Source organism: Coloeus monedula (assembly GCF_965178545.1).
Source record: "Coloeus monedula genome assembly, chromosome: 25".
Lineage (NCBI taxonomy): Eukaryota > Metazoa > Chordata > Aves > Passeriformes > Corvidae > Coloeus > Coloeus monedula.
This window is the reverse complement of record NC_138805.1, coordinates 482,267-504,545: the sequence shown is the minus strand read 5'-3', so window position 1 is coordinate 504,545 and position 22,279 is coordinate 482,267. Positions and strand designations below refer to the sequence as shown.

General features: G+C 48.7%; 1 protein-coding gene across 1 annotated transcript in view; it reads right to left on the bottom strand.

Annotated features, from left to right (window-relative positions):
• Window positions 1–22,279, bottom strand: part of ARHGAP32 (Rho GTPase activating protein 32) — a gene marked incomplete at its 3' end in the record, with an annotated part of 172,213 nt that overhangs the window by 86,034 nt on the left and 63,900 nt on the right. Inside the window, exon 6 of the mRNA XM_082297092.1 lies at window positions 4,822–4,908. Within this exon, the coding sequence (XP_082153218.1) occupies window positions 4,822–4,908 (87 nt within the window). The remainder of the gene's footprint in view (window positions 1–4,821; window positions 4,909–22,279) is intronic.

The following is a 22,279-nucleotide window of genomic DNA, read 5'->3' as shown; positions in this document are numbered from 1 at the left end:
AAGCAGCAAACCACACTTGAGACATTGCTCCTCTGACTAAGACATCGCCCCTGGGGGAAGTATCTTCCACTCTCCCCTCCCCACAAATCACCCAGGGTGGGGAGTCCTGCCTGCTCTTCCTCCTTGGAGCCTGTTTTTCCTGGCATTCCCTCCTGTGCCCTTCAGGCACTCATTATTGTACAGGAAATGTGGGATGGGGATGCCTTCAGAGCTGGGCAAATCCTGCTCTTCAAACAGAAGGTGCCCAGCTCGAATCTCCCGCAGGGCAGAGCTGGGACAAGCAGCTGAGGTTTGGGGCAGTGTCTTCCTCTGTGCATCAGAGACCTGATTCCATCCATCAGAGCAAACACAGCCCAGACAGCAGCACTGCTGGAACCAAGAACAGGACAGGGCACGGCACTGGGCATCCCGTGCCACAGGAATGGCTCAGCTCCTGCCAGCCTGAAAATGGGAGCAGGAAAATGGAGAAAACCATTGGACCACGAGAATACCTGCTCTGGGAACAGCCTTAGAAACGTGCCAGTGCTGGAGCAGAAAAAGGCTTCCTTTGTTGGCACTATCCCCTGGAAAGCGGGAGCAGGAAAGGTGCTGTGGCTGGGCTGGCATCACAGCAGTCAGCCTGTGTTTAATCCCCAAGACTGTGCCAGCCCCGGCTCGTGCCCGTGCAGTCTGACATCCCTGCTCAGCAGGGCCTGCCAGCCCTGCCCCAACAACCCACCTGTGAGCATGGACATGAGCAGCAGAAGCCTTGGGAATGGCTGGAGGTTACGTGAACATCTCCACAGCCAGTCCTTGTTCTCTCCCTGCCACTCAAAATGTCACCAAAAATGATGCTTGAGGTGTTCAAACACCACAAATTTCACACTCTAAACAGTATTTACAAGTTTCTTTTATTTTTCAGAACAAAAGCTGAGACGGGGCATTCTTCTGTCGTAATATTGAAGTAAGTACACAGGGAGGTGCTGTAATGTCACACAGACAAACCCCAAAACATCCAAAAGGCACATTTCCAGCCTTCCTTACAAGCTGCCTGGATTAGCCCATCCCAGCCTTTCTGCAGGCTCCAACTTGTGCTGATTTATTCTCCATACACCAGGTAACCCCTTTTAAATGTTGTTCAGACCATGTAAATTCTTTGCTTATCCCAGTGGAAACTCGCAAGGATTGCAAACATTGTCCAAGGACCTTCACAGCACAGTACAGCATGAATTCCTACAGGTCTCAGGCACCCCCTGTGCTCCTTCAGGGACCACAGGGATTATCAGTTACTGTCTCCAGGTTCAGAGGGTTCAGTCCTCACATCATCGTTTCAGGACTTGACCCTTTTATTTTAACAACATCACTCTTTTCACAGCAGTCCTGAAATAGCCATCTTCTAGAAATGCAAGTTCAGTGCAATCTTACTTGGAAAAGAAAGGAAAATCCACCTGCATTGCTGAAAAAAACCCAAACCAAACCAAACCCTCCTATCATTGGCTCTTCCCAACAGGATTTAATTCCCTCCCTTTGTCATTTCCTAGTTTTCATGTTTAAATTTTTCCACAGGAATCAAAAGAAGAATCCTATCTCTCCTCTTTTCTGAAACAGCTCTCTATATATTCCCACTGCTCCTTAAGAGCTAATAAACTGGATTAATTTTTTGAGGTTTTTAAGTAGAAGAGAAGCTGAGCAGAGACTTAACCCCCCCTCCAAACCTTGCACAAAGCCTGGATTTCACAAGCTGACTTGCAGCACAAATACACCTCCCAGAGAATGCTTTTTCAAACCTTATCTGAGAAGGTTTTGCAAAATAAGCATCAAGCTTATGTAAGTGGTGTAATTCTCTTTACACCACTAAAATGATACTTACAGATGGGAAAGAGTGGGGTAGAATTCCCTCAGTGTAAGTAGCTGTGTCCTGCCAAACCCAGCCAAGGCTGAGATGGATGTTTGAAATATCTGCTGTTCAAAAGCTTTGCTTTGCTGCCTGCTGCAGAGGGAAATGACACAGTAAATGCCACTGATGGGCCCCAGCACACAGGGTGGGTCTGCACAGCCCAAAGTGGGCAAGGCCCAGCACTGAACCCCAAACCCACAGGTTTAACTTATTTCTCTAAGTCTGGAATCCAAAGTTGCCAGGATGGCAACACCCTCACTCTCTGCTATCTGCTTCTGCAACAAAGCACAGCTGTTTGAAAGCTTCCACATTTCTGTGGATGCAGCCTCACTGACAGAATTCCCTGTGTCCATCTGAGCAATCCAGGATATTGCTCAGGCTGCTGCAGTGGCTGAACACCAGTGCTGGAAGCACATCCAAAGGGTGAGGAAAGCCAAATTTGGTTTTCAGGCTTTTTTCCTCCCTCCTTCAATATTTTTGGCCTGATCCAGCTGCGTCCTGCCAAAATCTGTCCCCACTGCACCATCATTCCATGAGCTATTTCACACCTCCCATTCCATTCTCATGTGGAGCCAAATCCACGCAGACACTGCTGGTGTCCAACATGTGATGGAATGGAATCTTCCCCTGGGCACTGGGAGAGGCCATGGGATGTCAGGGGTGAGGTATCTCCATGGCAGAAATGGTGCTCAGCTGTGCAGTTCCTTCCATGCCTTCCTGGTCATTGGATCCAGATGTCACAAGCTTCTCAGCTTTCTATGGATCTGAGAGACAGGGACATGGAGTAATATGGGAGAGGGTGATCACTTGGGGGAGGGAGAAGCTTGAGCTAGCCAGGTAGAGTACTTTAAAACAGAAGAGAAAAAAAAAAGGAGAAAAAAGAAGAAAAAAATACAGGAAAAGTACGGAAAAAAGGAAAAAGAGAAAAGGGAAAGAGGGGAAGGGGGAAAGAAGAAAAGGTGAAGACGGAAAGGGGGAAAAAGGGAAAGAGAAAAAGGGGAAAGAGAAAAAGGAGAAAGAAAAAAGGGAATGAGGAAAAAGGGAAAGGAAAAGAGGAAAAGGGAAAGAAAAGAAGGTAAAAATAAAAGGAAAAAGAAAAAGGAAGAAAGGAAGACAAAGGTGGCTGGTTCTATGCCCATCCTTTAAAGGGATGAAGCCAACTCCCAGTGTTTCCATTTGAGTTCAGTCAAACACTGAGAGGGAAGGGGAAGGGGAAGGGGAAGGGGAAGGGGAAGGGGAAGGGGAAGGGGAAGGGGAAAGGGGAAGGAGAAAGGGGAAGGAGAAAGGGGAAGGAGAAAGGGGAAGGAGAAAGGGGAAGGAGAAAGGGGAAGGAGAAAGGGGAAGGAGAAAGGATATTTCTCAGGAGCTGGGCCTGCAGAGGAGCAATTCCCTTTGCCAGGCTCAGAATTTCCCCCACTGTCCCCACACAGATGAAATCCATCTGTACCCTGAGACACATCCCTGCAAAGCACTGGAGAGTGGGAGTGAGGTGCCAGAGGAGTGGGGACAGGCCTCACCTCCATCCTGCCCCATCCCAGCTCTCTGCTGCTCCTGAGGCTCCCTCCTGCACAGGGACATTCTGCAGGCTTTGGGACACACTTATACCTGAGGCACCCTGTGAACCTCTGCAGGTGTAGGGTGGGGGAAGGATCAGAAGTGATGTACTCTGGAGCTAGAGGAAAACTGCCACATTCTCCAGGCTCACCTGCAACAGCCAGGGAATAACCCCGGGCTCATCCCTCTACTAAGCACTGCAAATGTGTCCCAAATGTGAGTGCTCCAAACACTGAAATTCCAGTTTCCTACAGTCCCCTGGAACTCCCTTTCCCAGGCACTGCCCTGCCCATGGCTGGACACAGACGTGTGCCCGCCGTCAGGGTTTGCTGTGCTGCTTGCCAGCCTGGGCTGCTGGCCTGGGAAGTGCTGCTTTTGTGCCAGACTGGCTCCAGGGGGTTACAACAGTCCTGGAAAATTCCCAAACACTGGCAAATTTGAGAGATGTCTACTTGGAACCTCCCTTCCCTCTCCCGAGAGCACATTTATAAACACGTACAGGAACACATGAAAGCTGCCCACAGAGGGGAATTCCCTGCTGGAATTAACCCTGCTGGAGCTCAGCCCGGCCAGGCTCCATCTCCAGAACAGAGCGAGAGGCTCTGCTCTCCAGGATGTGGAATGCTGTGCTCCATAGGATGCAGGATGCTCTGTTCCTCGGGATAAAGGATGCTGTGTTTGTGTTCCTCGCTCCCAACAGCCCACTCTGAGCACAGAGCTGAGGCAGCAGAGCAGGGGCACTGCAGATTCACCCCATCTGTGTGTACTCCTTGAAAAGAGGGACACTCAGGTGCTGAGGTGAATCATGGAAAGAGCTGCTATCCTAAACCCAGGAAAGCACCCAAACCCAGGCAATAACTGCACTGAACCTGCCCCTGCCCTGCATCTCTCACAGAGAGGGACTCACTGAGCATATTAAAACACACCCATTATGTAGCATTTTACAAAGTCACACAGATCAGCAGGTGGAGAATTTGTGGGACAGAGCAGCAGATTCCTCTGCCCAAAGCATCTTGAGATGAGAATTCCACACCAGGTGTCTGGGATCAGCACACTGTGGTAACAAACCCCTGGCTGGGATTCTCCCTGTCCAGGTGTCCGTGTCCCCCCAAAGTGCCCTCAGCCTGGGCACACCCACTCCTGTCTCTGGGCTCATCCCTGGGCATCAGCAAGGAGTCTTTGCTTCACATTCTCCATTTTCTCCCCTCAATGCTTCTCCTCTCCTATAGCGTGCTGGTGGCAGCACCACAGGCAGTATCCCTGGGGGACTGAGCCAGGGAAGAGATGGAAAACCCCAACCACACCACAGGGAAGTGTCACATCACAGTATTCTGGGGCTCTGTTGGAAAGAGAATGAAAGCCAGGCTGGGGAGAGGAAAAGGGGCGTTTACCTGACACGAGATCTGCACCAGGTACACGAGTTCCTTGGACTCACAGCCATTCCTCGTTACTTCATTCTGTTCCTCCGGGAGCGAAAGCTGCAGAGACAGGGAGGGGAGAGAGAGAGGAGCAGGTCAGTGAGGGGGATAAACCAGGCACACCATGGCACATGGAGCACAACATCCACACCAGCCAGCTCCAAGACATGTCTGGTCTCAGGGAATCGGGGAATCATCAGGGAAGGGCTTGTCTGGCTGGAGCTGCCCCAGGGGAGACTCTCCTGGATTCTGGCACCTCACCTGACAGGTTAAAAATAAAAACATGGTTCAAAAATAAAACAATTATGGGGAGGCAAACTGTTCAAGGCAGGATTAAACCTCCAGCTTAGAAGTCTGCAAAATTAATTGTTCACTGAAAATATCTCTATAAATATTCATGGCTAGTGAATATAGAACAGTGCTTCTCCCTACCCCCTTCTCACATTTTATTTATTTTTTTATTTTATACATTCAGGCAGACATTAGGTAATAAAACGTATCTCCTAATTTCAGTGTTGTCAAGCAATTCACCCCAGCAGAGTTTTATGGCACCATTCATCACACCCAGAGTCATTAACTGCATCATCAGGATGTGTTTGTGTGAGAGTAGTGAGGAGAGATTTCACTGTCTCATTTCTGCACAGGGACCAAGGCCGGAGCATGCCACTCCTGGCCCTGTTATCCCCCTAGTCTTGATATCCTGCACTGAAAATGGCTTATGTTTAATGATCTTCTCTGAGAACAGAAATTACAAATCATCATAAGCAAATTAAGACTGTTTGCAAAGCAAATAAATAAAGGAAATGTGTACATAAAACTTAAAAGGCTGTAAAAAAATCCTAATTAGCCAAGAGTGAAAAAATCCTGAAACAAATAAAAGCAGAAATGAAAGAAAGGCTGAGGAGAAGAATCCCAAGTTGATGTATTCAATGAATGTAAGCAAGGAAAATCAGAAGTGGGGAGTGAGAGACACCTCATGAAAGAGGGACAAAGAAGGCAAAGTTCTCTCCACACAAATGACCATGACACCTGGAATTAATTTAATTTTGTTCTGCCACAATCTCCCTTCTCTCTGCAAGGAAGTCCCACAGCACATGGATTCAGCCTTCTCCCTCCACCAACCCAATACTAATTTCTTTTCTGATGGCTGTAGACAGGTAATTAACAACATTCCTGGACCAAAGAAGGTCTTTGGACTTGTACAATTTATTATCAGCCTAGGCTGCTGCCATTAATGTGATTAAACACAACCACTGCTTCTGTATTGCACCTTCCCCCCACCTTTGTCATCATTCTTTGCTATCAAATGTCACATTTGAAGTGCTACTGAGTTTTGAAACTACAGCCAAAGGAAACCCAAAGCAAGCAGTAGAGGAAGGCTTACAAATGCTGGAGATATTTTCCATGTTTGCCAGGCATGAGGAGCTCCAGTTCAAAGAGGCCACAAAGATGATCCAAAGGCTGGAGCAACCCTTCTGTAAGGAAAGGCTGAGAGAACTGGAAGTGTTCAGCCTGGAAAAGGGAAGGCTCCAGGGAGAGCTCAGAGCCCCTTGCAGGGCCTAAAGGGGCTCCAGCAGAGCTGCAGAGGGACTGGCGACAAGGCATGGAGGGACAGGACACAGGGAATGGCTTCCCAGTGCCAGAGGGCAGGGCTGGATGGGATATTGGGAAGGAATTGTTCCCTGGGAGGGTGGGCAGGCCCTGGCACAGGGTGCCCAGAGCAGCTGGGGCTGCCCCTGGATCCCTGGCAGTGCCCAAGGCCAGGCTGGACAGGGACTTGGAGCATCCTGGGACAGTGGGAGGTGTCCCTGCCCATGGCAGGGGGTGGAACAAGATGGGCTTTAAGGGCTCTTCCAACCCAACCCATTCTGGGATTCTATGAATTAAATGTGGGTTTCCTACTCCTGGAGAAAGGTTTCCATCCTTCATCTCCCCTGCGCTCACCGAGGGCATACAAGCCTCCCAGCCCCAAGGGAATTTCAGGTGTCCCTTCACTGTGTATCAGTGCCGAAGCTCATCACCACAGGCCCCCGAAAAAACAACAGCCAGGCAACAAAATCACCAGAACTCCCTGGAAGGAATTCAGGGCCTGATTCTGTGCAGCAGAACGTGGGGTAGACAAAGGCACGGGGCGAGTTAGGATGGGTTGAGTTCATCCCTGTCCCTCTCACACACGGCCACCAGGCCGGGCTCCGGCCTCACCAGGGCCCTGCACAGACTCCTCAGGAGAGCAGCAGTGTGTCAGCTGCAGGTGTGGGGTCCATGTGTGTAGGACACTGAGGTACAGCAAACCCCATTCCCAAGGCACACCCACCTGAGGACCATCCTGCTGATGCACATTCAGGGAGTTTGCACCCTCCCAGGCAGCCCCTGCTTCAGTCACTGTTCAGACAAACTCACTGTGTGGAGAGGTGACATCTCAGCCCACGGATGGGCCCTACATCCATGCAACTGTCTTGTTTGAGAGGGGAGTTGTAAAAACCAGCTGAACACTGCTCCCCTCCCACAGGCAGCCTCGTGCTGACTGAGACAGAGACAGAAACTGTTTACACAGGAAAATCTATTGGGTTTATCCTGCAATCCAGCTGTCCTCACATCAAAATGCCCCCAAAGATGAATATTCGCTCATGTTCCCGGTCCCCATGTGGCTCAGCTTGTATTTTGCTTTGTTAATAGACATGCACCAAAGCTCTCCCAAAAATTGTGGCTGTCCTGTCGTTTAAAAGCCTTTCCTGCTGCTGCATCCCTTGTAAACAGAATATCCTGGAAAGCACAGTGGCCCCCAGGCTTGATTTGAAATCCAAGCACAAAGCAAAGACCTTACTGGACTCTGAACATGACTCACAGGCAGAATTTGGTTGGCTTCAAAGTGGGACATTGATTTTTGTGTTCTTAAAGAACAGCAGGGCCTGGTGGATATCCCTGTAACTGTGCCAACGTGTTTTCCTGAGATAAATAATCTGTAAATAGCATTTATGGCAACTGATCAGAGTTAAACAGCACATATTTTATAATATATAATCTGCAATGTTCCTTCTTCACATTGAAATTGGCTGTCAAAGCTTCTGAGCCTGACGAACAATTATGATGCATTAGGTCCCATTAGGTTCATTTATTGTTGGAATACATATACTTAGCTAGGATGAATGGATGAAAACCGATTTCATAAATTATATTTAGAGTATCCTCAACTTTTCACTGGCAGCATTTCATGATATGCAAAGAAAGCCTTAAAAATGGTCACGCTACACTTTATGGATAATTGCAAACACCACAGAATCAGGGAATCCCAGAATGGTTTGGGTTGGAAGGGACCTTAAAGCTCATCTGGTTCCTTGGGCAGGGACACCTCCCACTGTCCCAGGTTGCTCCAAGCTGGCCTTGGACACTTCCAGGGATGGGGCAGCCACAGCTTCTCTGGGCAACAATGCCAAGGCATTGCTCAGATTTGCTTCTACACAGCTGGGGACAAGTTTGGGAGTCTCCCCCCTGCTTCCTGCACACACCCACTGAGAACTGATGATGAATTCAACACAGATCATTGTTCCTCTACCAGCAAACTGGTACCACAAGCTTTTGGCTCTTTTTGCCCAAAAGAGCAGCGCTTGCTGGCCAAGACTTTGCTGATCACATATATAGGGAGGTCAAGCTTAAAAATGCTTCTAGTTCATGTCTGAGACAGAGGCTCATCTCTGGCAAGCTGGGCGATAAGGGCACTGATTACAGGGGTCTCCTGCAGAGCAAAACTTATTGGTCATTCCTGTTGTAGGGAAGAACAGCGACAAAGAAGGAGGCTGAGTTATGATATGGCACATTCAGAATTAAAAATAATTAAAAGATGACCCTTGAGATCTGTGCAATCATTTTTTATTTCCAGCCACTGAAGTCTTGTGTGCTCCTCTTACAAACCACAAAAGCTGTGAAAAATCATCTCAGGGAAAGCACTACATAAATCTGTTGACAGGACTGGGATTGTTGGCTACTAACAAAGTGCCAAATCCTGGCCAGGTAAGACCTGGTGCCCCTGAGCCCCAGACGTCAAAGGAAGCTCAGCTTTAACTTTCATCTCCTTGTTTCCTGAGTGATGTCAATTCCATCACCCAGCTCTCCCGGTGAAAGGATAATTTGTGAGAAGCCTGGGAAGCATAGATTTAATTTGTCTGTGGGACTTAATTCAACTTCTGCTTCATAAAGCCATGAACACACTGATCTCACTCATGCACATCACAGCCAGTGAGTAACACAGAGCTGCAGCAGAGAGCTCACAATAAAATTAAAATATGTAAAAAAGAGAAAAGGAACATAAAAGAAAAGAAAAAGCCCGAAGAAATCCCCCTCCCCAACAGAATTAGAGTTAAGGTTAGAATTTAATGGGGGAGGCATTCGGTAATTAGATGACAATTAATGAGAACTGTGAGCTAGAAAAATAATCTTGATTCCAAATAGAAGGAGCAGATCATCCTTCCCAAACAGTGTAAACTTTTAGTAAACTTTAATTAATCTAATTCACTGACACCTCATCTCATGTCAGAGGTGTGGAGCTACACTGACCTGGGACACAGCCAGGGAATAACACTCCAGAGAGCAGCAAAACCCTGTAAAATAACTCCTACAATTCCTGGAGTTGATATCAGTCTCCCACACAGCACCTGCCAAGTTTCATCTCAGTTCCTTGGGTAACGATGCCTGAGTGGGAGCCAGCAGAGAGCCAAGACCTGGGCAGGTGATGCTGTGTTTGCACACCAGGGACTGCTCCTTCAAGAGGCTTTAGGGACACTGCTGGTGCAAACAGGAGCTTTTCCAGGAAAATACTGGGACAATCACAAATATCCACCAGCAATCTGAGCTGACAGAGGCATTTCTGGCATCTCTCAGAGATGGTGACAGAAACCTGTCCTTGGCCCTGACCTGAGGGTTTCTCGTGGAAAACACACATTTCGTGGCCAGTCAAAGGAATTATGAAGAATCCCAGAACTGTTGAGGCTGAAAAAGCCTCTGAGACCATGGAGTCCAACCGCTTCTCCAGCACTGCCAAGGCCACCACTGACCCACGTCCACAAGTGTCACATCCACATGGATTTGAAATCCCTCTGGGGGTGGGGACTCCACCACTGGCCCTGGGCAGCTGTGCCAGAGCTGGACAGCCCTTTCCAGGAGGAAATTTTCCCCAATATCCACCCTGAGCCTCCCCTGGCCCAGCCTGAGGCCATTCCCTCTCCTCCTGTCCCTGTTCCCTGCCAGCAGAGCCCGACCCCCCCGGCTGCCCCCTCCTGTCAGGGACTTGTGCAGAGCCACAAGGTCCCCCCCGGAGCCTCCTTTGCTCCAGCCTGAGCCCCTTTCCCAGCTCCCTGGACATAAAATGAACACAGCTGCTCTCTACAGCTCTTTCTCTATGCTTCAAAATATTAATTATTTAACATTAATTACTGCTATTTAACGCAATATTATTCACCTAATATATATAATTATATTGTAGTATATATCTAAATATATGCATATAAATGTGAGTACATTATTTGTATAATAAATATTATTATATTCATATAATAAATTACATATCTAATAGAAAAGACAATAAATATGTAATTATATTTATATCCTGAATATAACTTAGTTATTATAAGGTAAAGTCCAAGCAAGTTGAGCCTCATTAGCAGCCCCTCTCCCCTGTGATCTAACACAACCAACTGGCAGCATCTGGCCAGTGATCCAGGTGGGATGAGGAGCTCACATCTGTAGGAAACTCCAGGAGATGGGATGGCAGGAACGCTGACCACAGCTTTAGCCAGGAGTTTTAAGTCAGTGGAAAGGCTGCTGCTTTTCCTGGCAGAGGTTGTGTCATTGTTCCAAGGAAAGCTGGTGATCTTGCATGTTTTCCCAGGATGGAATTCCAGGTTAAATCCCCGGGGAAGGCAGCCAGACACAGGCAATGGGAATTACTGCCACTCACACTCAGCCATGGCAAAAGCTCATCAAGCCTCCAGAGCACTGTTACATCTGATAACTTCTTTCTGACAGTATTAGGAATAACTTTTCTTTCCCCTTCCTAAACCACCACACTTTAATGTCTGTTAATCTATGTTATTTGTGCACTTTAGCAAATCAAACGAGGTCAAAGTCCCGGGACCAGCGGCACCTTCACGCAATGTGTGCACTGGGTGCAAGCCTGTCTGGTGGCCAAGGCAAGGAGCAGGAGGCTCATTTCCCTGTGAAACATCGCTATGTTTGATTAAGAAACAGTAATTCTAAGACCCAAATATCCTTGGGACAAATCCTGAAGAAATTAAAAGCTAATTAAACTCCGAGATGCTGCCTCATTATAAGGAAAAGCTGTGACCACATATCTCAGCCCCAGTCACCAACAGCCAGTTCCTGCACTAGTTCCTAAATTATCCTGCTGACCCAAGACCCACTTCACCTTCATTACCCAGGCCATTACTCACAGCAGCTTGTGTGGTAATGGGGCATCTTCCAGACCTGCCTTTTGATACATGTAAAGATTTTATTTTATTATATTTGAAATTTTAGGTTGGCAAATCTTCTCAAACAGGGAAACATTTTCTACCTAATTACTCTGACAGCATAAATGTATTTATCTGGCCTGTTTTGACTCACTCCAGCTTTATCTTGCTAAATATACTAGTTATCCTCCCACACACTTCCTATCTTCTCCCGTTTTCCCTTCTAATCCTCAACTGTGGCTTCGGAGCAGGAAAAGAACATTTTCCACAGAGTGGTTTCTTTACCCAAGTGTAAATATCCTGAAGTAATGATCAAAGTAAAGACAAGAAAGCCCCGTTTAAAGAGTATTTTTCTATCTGACTCTCCTTTTTCCCCCTGCTATTCTAAATCACCCCTCTGACAACTCCAACACAGCAAAACTCAAAAGCAGCAAAAAACACACAGAAAATCAAATAGGGCTTGATAAGAGTAAAAAGGAAAATGCACCTCCTGTAATGCCACACAATCACTACTCCAGGCTCCCCAGGGTGTGAGTAAATCCTTCGCTGCACGTCGTCTGAACCATGTGGAATGCTGGGCCTTATCCCTGGACAATCATGGAGCACCAGGGGCCTGCCCAGCCACACTCAGCCACCATCAGCAGCAAGCTGAGCAGAGATCCAAGCACAGCTGCCCCTGACCAAAATCAGCTGGATTTTGATCTCTAAGGACTCTTCCAAACACAAGCATTCTGTGTTTCTTGGGTTTCCACACCTGTTTTGTATGGAGTGTGAGATACCATTGTGTGGAAGGGTTTGGATGCTGGAATTAAACTCCACAGCACCTCTGCAGTAAAGAGGCAAAACATCTCCATGGAGAGATCTTCTCTGGTGCCCAGTGACACCACACGAGGGAATGGCTGGAGCTGTGCTAGGGGAGGGTTAGGATGGATTTTGGGAAAAGGTTCTTCCCCCAGAGGGTGCTGGGCACTGCCCAGGCTCCCCAGGGAATGGGCACAGCCCTGAGGCTGCCAGAGCTCCAGGAGCGTTTGGACAGCGCTGCCAGGGATGCCCAGGGTGGGGTTGTTGGAGTGGCTGTGCAGGGCCAGGGGTGGGACTGGATGATCCTGGTGAGTCCCTCCCGGCTCAGGATATTCTGTGATCTGTGACAGGGTGATTCTGTGACACCCTGTTTTCTCCCCATGGGTTGAGCACAAAACAACAGAAGACATCACTGGAATGTGCAAGGATATGAGGGAGAGATGTGAAGTTGACTCATGGAATCCCAGAACGGTCTGGCTTGGAAGGGACCTTAAAGCTCATCACATTCCACCCCCTGCCATGGGCAGGGACACCTCCCACTGTCCCAGGCTGCTCCCAGCCCCAATGTCCAGCCTGGCCTTGGGCACTGCCAGGGATCCAGGGGCAGCCCCAGCTGCTCTGGGCACCCTGTGCCAGGGCCTGCCCACCCTCCCAGGGAACAATTCCTGCCCAATATCCCATCCAGCCCTGCCCTCTGGCACTGGGAAGCCATTCCCTGGGTCCTGTCCCTCCATGCCTTGTCGCCAGTCCCTCTCCAGCTCTGCTGGAGCCCCTTTAGGCCCTGCAAGGGGCTCTGAGCTCTCCCTGGAGCCTTCTCCTCTCCAGGTGAGCACCCCCACATCTCCCAGCCTGGCTCCAGAGCTGAGGGGCTCCAGCCCTGGCAGCAGCTTCGCATCCTCCCTGGACTCGCTCCAGCAGTTCCGCATCCTTCTTTCATGGCGGGCCCCAGAGCTGGACACAGTAAATCTCTTTCCCAGCAGACAAGAGTTCCCATCCAATCAGAGGTGTACTCAGAGGTTGGGTTTTATGCAAGAACTCACACTGAGTAAATGTAAGAGGTTGTGGGATGTGTGTTTTGCCTGCAGTTACTTCCAGAACTATTTTAAGCTTGCAAATCACACAAGACAATTTCTTCCTATGGCAGGATGATTATTCAGCAGTCAGCATCCCTTCATCTGAGCTTCACCTTCAAGACTGACAAATCCTAGCATGGTTTATAAATATGAACAGCTCAAGAAAAGGGCAGATCCCAAGCCCAGTGGGACCCTCGGGGTGCTTTACTGGTACTGGATGCAGCACTGGCTCCACATGTGCCTTACAAGTGCAAGAACAGGTCTCCTTTGGGCTATTTGGCTATTTTGTTTTTAATATCAGCTTCCAGTGAGGTTGTGCACAAGTGCTGCACATCTTGGTGCTTCTGAGAGAGGTGAGAACAGCTGGGACACTCCTTGAAGTCCTCCAAAATCAAAACTCCTGCAGAGAATAACTTTAAAATCATAGAATCACAGAATTCTATTCTAAGGCAGGGACACCTTCCACTAGCCCAGGCTGCTCAGAGTCCTATCCAACCTGGCCTTGGACACTTCCAGGGATGTGGCAGACACAGGTGGAGATGTATGGACACTGAGAAGACCCTGCTGGGCTCCCATGGAAAAGTGGAGCTCCTGGCGTGGGACAAACTGCTGCAACTTTTAAAATACACATCCCCTGAGCTCTGCCCAGAAGGATGGGAAATGGCATCACTTCGAGGTGGCAGCAAAGACTCCTCTGCAACCACAGCAGCTCTGAGATCTGACCTGCTGGGTTTTCAGTTTTCCACAGACTGGACAGGTCCACTCTGGCCCATCAGACATAGGGTAAAAAGATAAGGCAGGTTAAGGGATATCAATCAGCTAAGAGAGAAATCTAAAAACACTTGGCCAGTGCCACACTTCTCTGGCACACAGCAAGAGGAAAGGGAAGGCAACTCCTCATGAATTTTTACCCTTTCCAATCTCACACACTGCTTTGGACAGGAGGGTCCTCCCCATGCTGCTGCTGTAGAGCTGCTCTGAGACACAAATCACAGGAGATCCAGCCGGTGCCTCTCTGGAGAGGAAATCAGGAGTAACCTTGACCTAAGTGCAGTCAGAAATGCACAACTTGGAACGATCCCCCTTTCAATCCCCGATCCCAGGCGGAGCTGCCAACGCAGGCCGCTGGTGTATAACTGCTGGAGTCTGTTCTAACTCCTAAGCCAAGTCTATTTGATGCCTAAGCTTGTTGAGACACAAAATCTCAGAGTTATATCAGAGACACTTTCCTCAGATTTTCCCATATTAAGCTGCAAATGTTTTCTCAAGTGGTCTCACCCTTCTATTTCCGCTAAATGTATAAGAAGGTCAATCTTCAAAAGCAATGAAATATTGATAAAAACTTCTTAGATGCGGCCACTGGAGACCCCATTAGGCAAAAACAACTTCTGAGCGTCTCCAAACAGAATGTTTGCATGGAATTAAAATATCGGAGGTTATTAAAAACAAAGCAGGAACACCCCTGCATGTGGCTGCAGGCAGAGCAGGGCCTCGGGCACTGGGGATTGGCACAGAGCACAAAACATCCCGGATTGCTCCATGGGCTCCATCTGCCACCTGTGGGGTTTCTGGTTGGAATTTCCTGGGTTTGTCTTCTGTCTCTAAAGCTCTCTATGTTGAGAAACTTCTGCGCTCCTTGGATTCCAGGCTACAGAAATCACGGCCTTCAGATAAACAGTGTTGAACTTCATCAACTGAAGCCACTGGGCTGAGAACTGCTTCTCACCTTAGCTGGGTAAAGCCTGGATTTTATTGGTTTTTACGACACAGGATCTATGTCACTTGGAATGGCATTTGGGAAGACATGGGAGAAACAGAACTACTGACAGATTTGCTTCATAGATTTCCTTCCTGTGTTTTTTTGCTTCCACGATGACCTCATTTCCTTCTCCTCTGGGGGGACACGACTTCCAGTCTCTGGGGTTCAGGAGACAACATGGAACACAACACTAAGCACAGGCTCTCAAACCAACAGCCAGGGGCATGGGAGGCTGTTCTCTCACCAGACTTACAAGGGGTAGGAAGCTACAAACAGTGACAAATTGGAAAGTCCCTGCACTCAGTAACTGTGACCACAGCTGGGGCATCACTGCCAGAGCCTGGCTGGGAGCGTGGAGTGGTTCAGGCAATCACATTCCTCCTGCAGCCTTGCCCCCAGGGAGGTTATCAGGCCATTCCCACCACTACAGGGGCACAGGAGTGAACTTTCTGTGCTCCCCTGTACGGACACGCTCTCCAGGGACTGAGAACTAGAAAATAAATGAGCAGAATCTGTTACTCACTCCCATCTATGGCTTCTGGCCACCAAGAGACATCCCATGGGATCAAACACAAAGCACAGAGCTCTGCCAGCACACCTCTGGTGGGAATCCAATCCACAGCTGCTCCAAGGAGAGCTGCCAGGGTCAGCCCAGCCCGGGTGCATCTGGCTCAGCACACAGAGCCTCCATTATGGCACACTGTGGATGCAATGACTGTGTTGTTGTTTGGGGAAAACAGCCCATTCCAGGAGGACGTGTGATGTCCTGCTCTTGTTCCCAGAGCTCCATCCCAGCATCCCTCGCCAACCTCACCTTGAGCTCTGCATCCCCTGGGGCTTTGCTTTTCCCAAGGAAAGGAAATAACTGTGGTGCAGCCACAAGGAAATGCAAACAATCTTGGGGTGCACAACTTATCCCTTCTAAATTCAATTTCCATAAAAAAATATGGCATAAATGAAACATTTCCTTAATGAAAGCAATTGCAAGGCTGGGTTAAATGACTGCGGGCACAGGTTCCTGTTAACACTACACTGCTAGCAAAATCTAATTACAAACAACAGCAATCCCTGGCACAGACACCTCCAGGTACCAGAAACCAGGTCCCAGGCAGAGAGGTTTGATGTAAAGAGTTTGAAGACATATTTGAGTGACTTTACAAAAAGGAACTTTGGGGGCATTTCAGGACCAGGCAGAAGATTTTGAGCTTCTTGTTTTGTTTCACACTTCTGAGACTTGGCTCTCATTAAGCTGCACAGTACTTGGAGGAGCAGGAAGGAAGGAAGGAAGGAAGGAAGGAAGGAAGGAAGGAAGGAAGGAAGGGAGAAGAAGGAGAAGAAGGAGAAGAAGGAAAAGAAGGAGAAGAAGGAAAAGAAGGAAAAGAAGGAAAAGAAGGAAAAGAAGGAAAAGAAGGAAAAGAAGGAAAAGAAGGAAAAGAAGGAAAAGAAGGAAAAGAAGGAAAAGAAGGAAAAGAAGGAAAAGAAGGAAAAGAAGGAAAAGAAGGAAAAGAAGGAAAAGAAGGAAAAGAAGGAAAAGAAGGAAAAGAAGGAAAAGAAGGAAAAGAAGGAAAAGAAGGAAAAGAAGGAAAGAAAAGAAAGAGAAAGCCTGACTATTCACAGAAGTGTGCTGCAAGGAATCAGTGTAAGGAAAAAGCCACAAGTCAAACAGATCCCAAATAATTAATTTAAATTGCAGAGTGGCTGAATGTTGTGTGTGAGAAGTAGTGCCATGCACACTGTGCAGGAATTTGAAAGCTGCCAGTCCAAAAAATCCTGGTTACTCTGCTCAGTCTGCTCCGCCAAACACACACAGAGAAATAAAACACAAAACCCCCTCAGTTTCTTTAACTCATGGCAGACATTAAGCTCGGAGTTCTGAGTGACACGGGTGCTGTATCAGCAGCACCACCAACCAAATGAAAGGTGTCACTCAGCCTGACCAATTTATGGGGGGGGAAGAAGTCTGGGAAGAGATTCCCTCTCTTCACATATGCAAATCTGGGTAGAGGGATGAAGGGCTCAGTAGCCCTTAGGATAAGCAAGGAGCAAAGATAGGCAGGAAATAGGAAGTGGTTTAAGTCCAACTCTCCCACACAAAAGCCAAGGAGCTGAGCCAGCACAAAGGGAGCTTTGGGACACATCCTGACAGCTACAGAGACTCAGCCTGCCAAGGCAAGGAGCAGGGGAATTCTCACAAGGGTTTAGCAGGAGTGTTGGAGATGCTGAGCACCCCCTTGTGCTGCTCACTGAGAACCTGGAGTGGCACTGAGCTCCCAGGGCACGAGTTCCAGAGGTGGCACGGGGACAATGGCATTCCTAGAAAGTCCAGATGCTGATTTTGTCTGGTTAATAATTTACTGGCTATGACTGAAGAAATGCATGCAACCTCCTAGGATTGCTCTGTGGCTCCTGTCAGCACAACATCCAAGTGAGCATTACGTGTCCCTGCACCTGATGGAAGATTTATCCCAGTCTGCTTCACATACCCACAGATCTGCCTCAGAAACATGGAATAAAGGTCTACAATTATACAGGTAAAAGTTCAGAGTCAACATGCACTCACTTTGACAACAGATACTCCTTTATGTTCAAAAGATTCTTTATAAAGGTACATGGAAGATCAAAAAAGAGAAAATAAATGATAAAATCTCCTTTGCTAACCCTACCCATGTAACAAAGGGCATGTCTTAGGAATTATTAGCAATAGTTTGGAACACATTTAGCACCAGAAAATGCAAGACACTCCTTTTATTACTGGCCCCTCCTTTCTCTACTTAGTAGGAGATGCACTAGAGGTTTAAGAACATTTATCTCAAAAGCCATTCCCTTCTCCTGAGGCAGGAAAGCTCTGCTGGGATGTTCCCCACTCCACTCCCAGCTAATTCCCTATACCTCATTAATATGGCTTTTAGACTGACTTCCTCACTGCAAAAAGATCTTGCCAAAGGCCACAGGTTAATCTCTAGGAGGAGAATCACAGTTTGCATTATCCTCAGCTTTAAAATCTGTCATGGAAGACAGTGTGCACAACAACACAACCACCTCCCCCCCTCTGAACTACCTCTGAAGATTCTGCAAAGAACCCTTGTTAAACTGGAATCTGAATCATTCTTTATTGCCACAGCAGCACTTGCTGCCACCCTGCAGGCACTCTTCCAGCGGTTTTATTTTATCTTGATGACCACAGCAAACAAAAAGGATCTCAGAGCAAGCCCAGAGGGTCTCTGAGGCTGTGCACTACTTACCCCTGCTACAACACTCCGTTCTTTCCATGGACGGGCTCCCTAGCCAAGGCCTAACAGCTCCAGGTCTCTCTGCAGCTTCCCAGCAGCCGACTGAGAAAACCTTCCCCGCATCAGCTCCGGACTGCAGCGCTCCAGGCTGGGAATCAAAGCCAGCTGCCCACGGCAGGGTCTCTCGCTCCACAGCCGAGCGTTCCTAGGGCCAGCACCGGGCTCTGCTCCACAGCCGAGCGTTCCTAGGGCCAGCACCGGGCTCTGCCCCCTCAGCCGATCGTTCCTAGGGCCAGCACCGGGCTCTGCCCCCTCAGCCGAGCGTTCCTAGGGCCAGCACCGAGCTCTGCCCCCTCAGCCGATCGTTCCTAGGGCCAGCACCGGGCTCTGCCCCCTCAGCCGAGCGTTCCTAGGGCCAGCACCGAGCTCTGCCCCCTCAGCCGAGCGTTCCTATCGCCAGCAGCGGGCTCTGCTCCACAGCCGAGCGTTCCTATCGCCAGCAGCGGGCTCTGACCCCTCAGCCGAGCGTTCCTAGGGCCAGCACCGGGCTCTGCTCCACAGCCGAGCGCTCCTATCGCCAGCACCGGGCTCTGCTCCACAGCCGAGCGTTCCTAGGGCCAGCACCGGGCTCTGCTCCACAGCCGAGCGTTCCCAGGGCCAGCACCGGGCTCTGCCCCCACAGACGAGCGTTCCTAGGGCCAGCAGCGGGCTCTGCTCCACAGCCGAGCGCTCCTATCGCCAGCACCGGGCTCTGCTCCACAGCCGAGCGCTCCTATCGCCAGCACCGGGCTCTGCTCCACAGCCGAGCGCTCCTATCGCCAGCCGAGCTCTGCCCCCACGGCTGCCCCGAGCGCCGCGTCCACGCTGCCCATTTCATGCTCAGTTGGCACCGCAGAGAAAGCCGTGCTGTGCCTCCCGCTGCCGCTCGCTCTCTCATTGGAAAGGTCCCGCGGGACGAGCCGTGGAGTTCAGCGGGAGCCAAGAGAAACAGGGAAGCAGGGAATGCATGCAGGGATTGTGCTCAGCGCGGCACACGAGAGGCTGCACAGCCCCAGAGCAGAGCAAAGCAATGACAGCAGCTGCCAGCACACGTCTGAGAGCCAGCACAGTCCGGGGAAGGATTCCTCATGTCCCTGCTTTCCCACTGCTGCCGGCCGGCTCCGGGCTACAGCTCCATGAAACTCCCCTGCAGCCCCTGCAGCCCGCAGGCTGGAGCAGTGCAGGATGTGCGCCCAGCGCCGGGGCACAGCGGGGCTCTGCTCACTGCACACTCCCCACACAAAACAAGTGCTTGATGATGAAAAGTTTGCTGTCAAAGCCTTCCCTGGCCGGTGAACAGCCTGGACACGTCTGTGTGTCCGAGGGGCCTGTGTGCGACACAGAATGAATGAGACTCATCTGCAACATCCAATATTGCAGATCATTATTCACTGGCTGGGTTTTATCATTCAGCACCTGAGACCCGATCAACACTAAGAGGGAGGTCACCTTCCCCACAGACCCAAAAACTTGGGTTCAATGTGGGTTTCAATTTTTAAATTTGAGCGGTAATTTAACTGAGCGATTATTCTGATGAACACCACACCAATGTGCTACTGCAATTCCACAACACTTCTGCCAGTCCAGAATATCCAAGCTCAGTCCTTTCTACGGAGAAAGAGGCATTTTGGGAATCACTGGCCATGGAAGTGTTTCTATCCCGGCCAGCCCACCCCTGCCTGGTGATGATTGACCACCAAAGGGAGGAAATGCCATTAACTCCCTTTTCTCTGTGAACTCCAGGGTAATATGGAAATATTAAGATCTGACACTTTCCCAGCACAGCCTCGTGCTTTCATTACATTTGGTCACAGAGGTCCCTTGTCAAATTCAGGTGTAATTTTGCAGTCCAAGTCAGGGAAGTTTTAGAACAAAGTCAGTTCTCAAAAGCTGTAGGTCCCAGTCAGAGCCTTCATCTTCCACAAGCCAAGAAGAGCTTTTACCCTGAGTATGTCAGAAGTCAGACCTGTATTTCACTTACTATTTTACTGTAGATGATGCTCTGTTTGAGACTGTCAGTGTCAGAGATGGGCTGGGCAGCCCAAAAATGCCAGGGAATGATCACCTCAAAGTTCATGTTTTAAGTCTGCAGAGAACAGATTTTCCAAGTCTCTTGCCCACTTGGCAGATTTATTTCTGTATCAACACAGGGAGGGGACAGAGAGTTCTGCCCCTTCCAGCCCTGATACCTCTGCTCCTGCCCATGGGCAGTTCTCCAAATTTTCCCCATTTGTTGCCTACACTGACAACAACTTCAATCTATTTTATGTGTCCCTTGTCCATATCCTACATGATAAACACCCTTGAGGCCTAAAAAGCATCTTCAGGTGGCTGTGAAGACAATTAATCAGCTTTTCTTCCTCACAAATGTCGAGTGTAGCACAGCACAGTGCAGGAACATACATTTTTAAGGCAGTAAAATGGATTTTTACAATAGGAACATAAACTTTTCAAGCCTTCTTCATCAGCTGATAGCAATTTCCTCCTCTTCAAAGTTTCTCTTTGTTCTTTCAGCTCTGAAAATACCCCCGAGAATTTTTAATGCTCAATGCAAGCTGTCTAAAGAATTGAAAACTAGCATTGTTAGAAAGAAACTCTATTTCTTTCCTACCCAATGCCCAATTTCTCCCAAACCTTGGAAATTTCCTGTCCACTAAACTGTCAAGAAGGCCTTTAACTGTTACACTGGAAAATGTGCCACTGCTTGCTGTATTTTCAGGTATGACAAGCTGGGAAAATTTATGAGATGGCTTCTCATATCCCCAAATAAGTGAGACTGTGGGGTGCTGCAGCACAAAGAAATAAACATTTAGGGAATGTTTATGAAGGAAATCAGTGCCTATAAATTACACAGCCTGGGCCACCCCTGGAGCAGCCTTATTTAGTGCAAACAGGGTATAATCAGCAAGAATGAGCCTTCCATGTGCTGCTCTCCCCTCAGGGTCCCTCAGCCCATCTGATTCCAAATCCCCTCCTGCACCTGGTTGTTTCTGATAAAATCAGAAAGCAATTCCTGACACAGAGGTGGTGCCACTACACATCACTATGTGCAGCCTGGCCTGTCATGGACAAAGGGATTAGAGAAAGTGACAATGAAGAAAATCTTTTCTGAGGATGGAAACATATTTGCTGAGGCCAGAAGCACCCTGAAATGACCTGTAAGAGGCAAGAGAGGGATGTCTTGAGTGTGGTCCCTACCACACACTATCACAGAATCATTAAGGTTAGAAAAGACCTCCAAGACATCAAGTCCAACCTTTGAGTGAAGAATCAGCATTTACGGTTTATAAACACATGGAGCTGGAAAGGATCTTACCTGTGTAAGACCAGCCTCATTACAAATTTTGCTCCTTCTGATAAACAAGTTCTGGTACTTGATAACGTACTTCCTACCAGAGAGCTGATTTCCTTCTAAGTGGGAAAAAACCCACCAGCAAATAATCAAAATATTCTCATTCCCTCTACTGACAAATCACATTTTAACCAGCCACGATATGGACTACTCTCTAAGTTAATTTGAGTTCATTAAATGAAATCATTGCTCTCATCCTCACAAACAACATCCAGCTCTCACTGGCACATGCAGATCAGAAGCCTGCTTGAATTTCCAATTCTGAAATAATTTCCCTTTGATCTCCTTGCTGCTGTGGGTGTTTATAGACTCAGGGATGAGCTGAGGCAGTTTGGGAGTGCACACAATGTGCTTTACACCCCACCAGGTTGGTGTCTCCAGTGTGAAGTTCTGTAGAGGAACAAAGCAAAATTTTCCTTGAATTTGCCTCAACTCTTTCCCAGAAGAAACCACCACCAAACCCAAGAGCTTCCCAGGAACCCAAGGCCAGAGGATCATGCAGGAGTCACACTGTGTATCCTGTGACAAACCCTTACCAGCACCCACAACACCCCAGCACCAGGCACTCGCTGTCCCCTCGCCCCACAGGGCTGAATTGAGCAGGTAACTAAAAATTCCTTGGCTGCAAACCAACCTCTGTTTCCGACAGAAATTCCCATCAAACTGCCAATCCAGCCCTGCAGAACCAGCAAACCCAGGCTGTCTCCAGAGGAAAC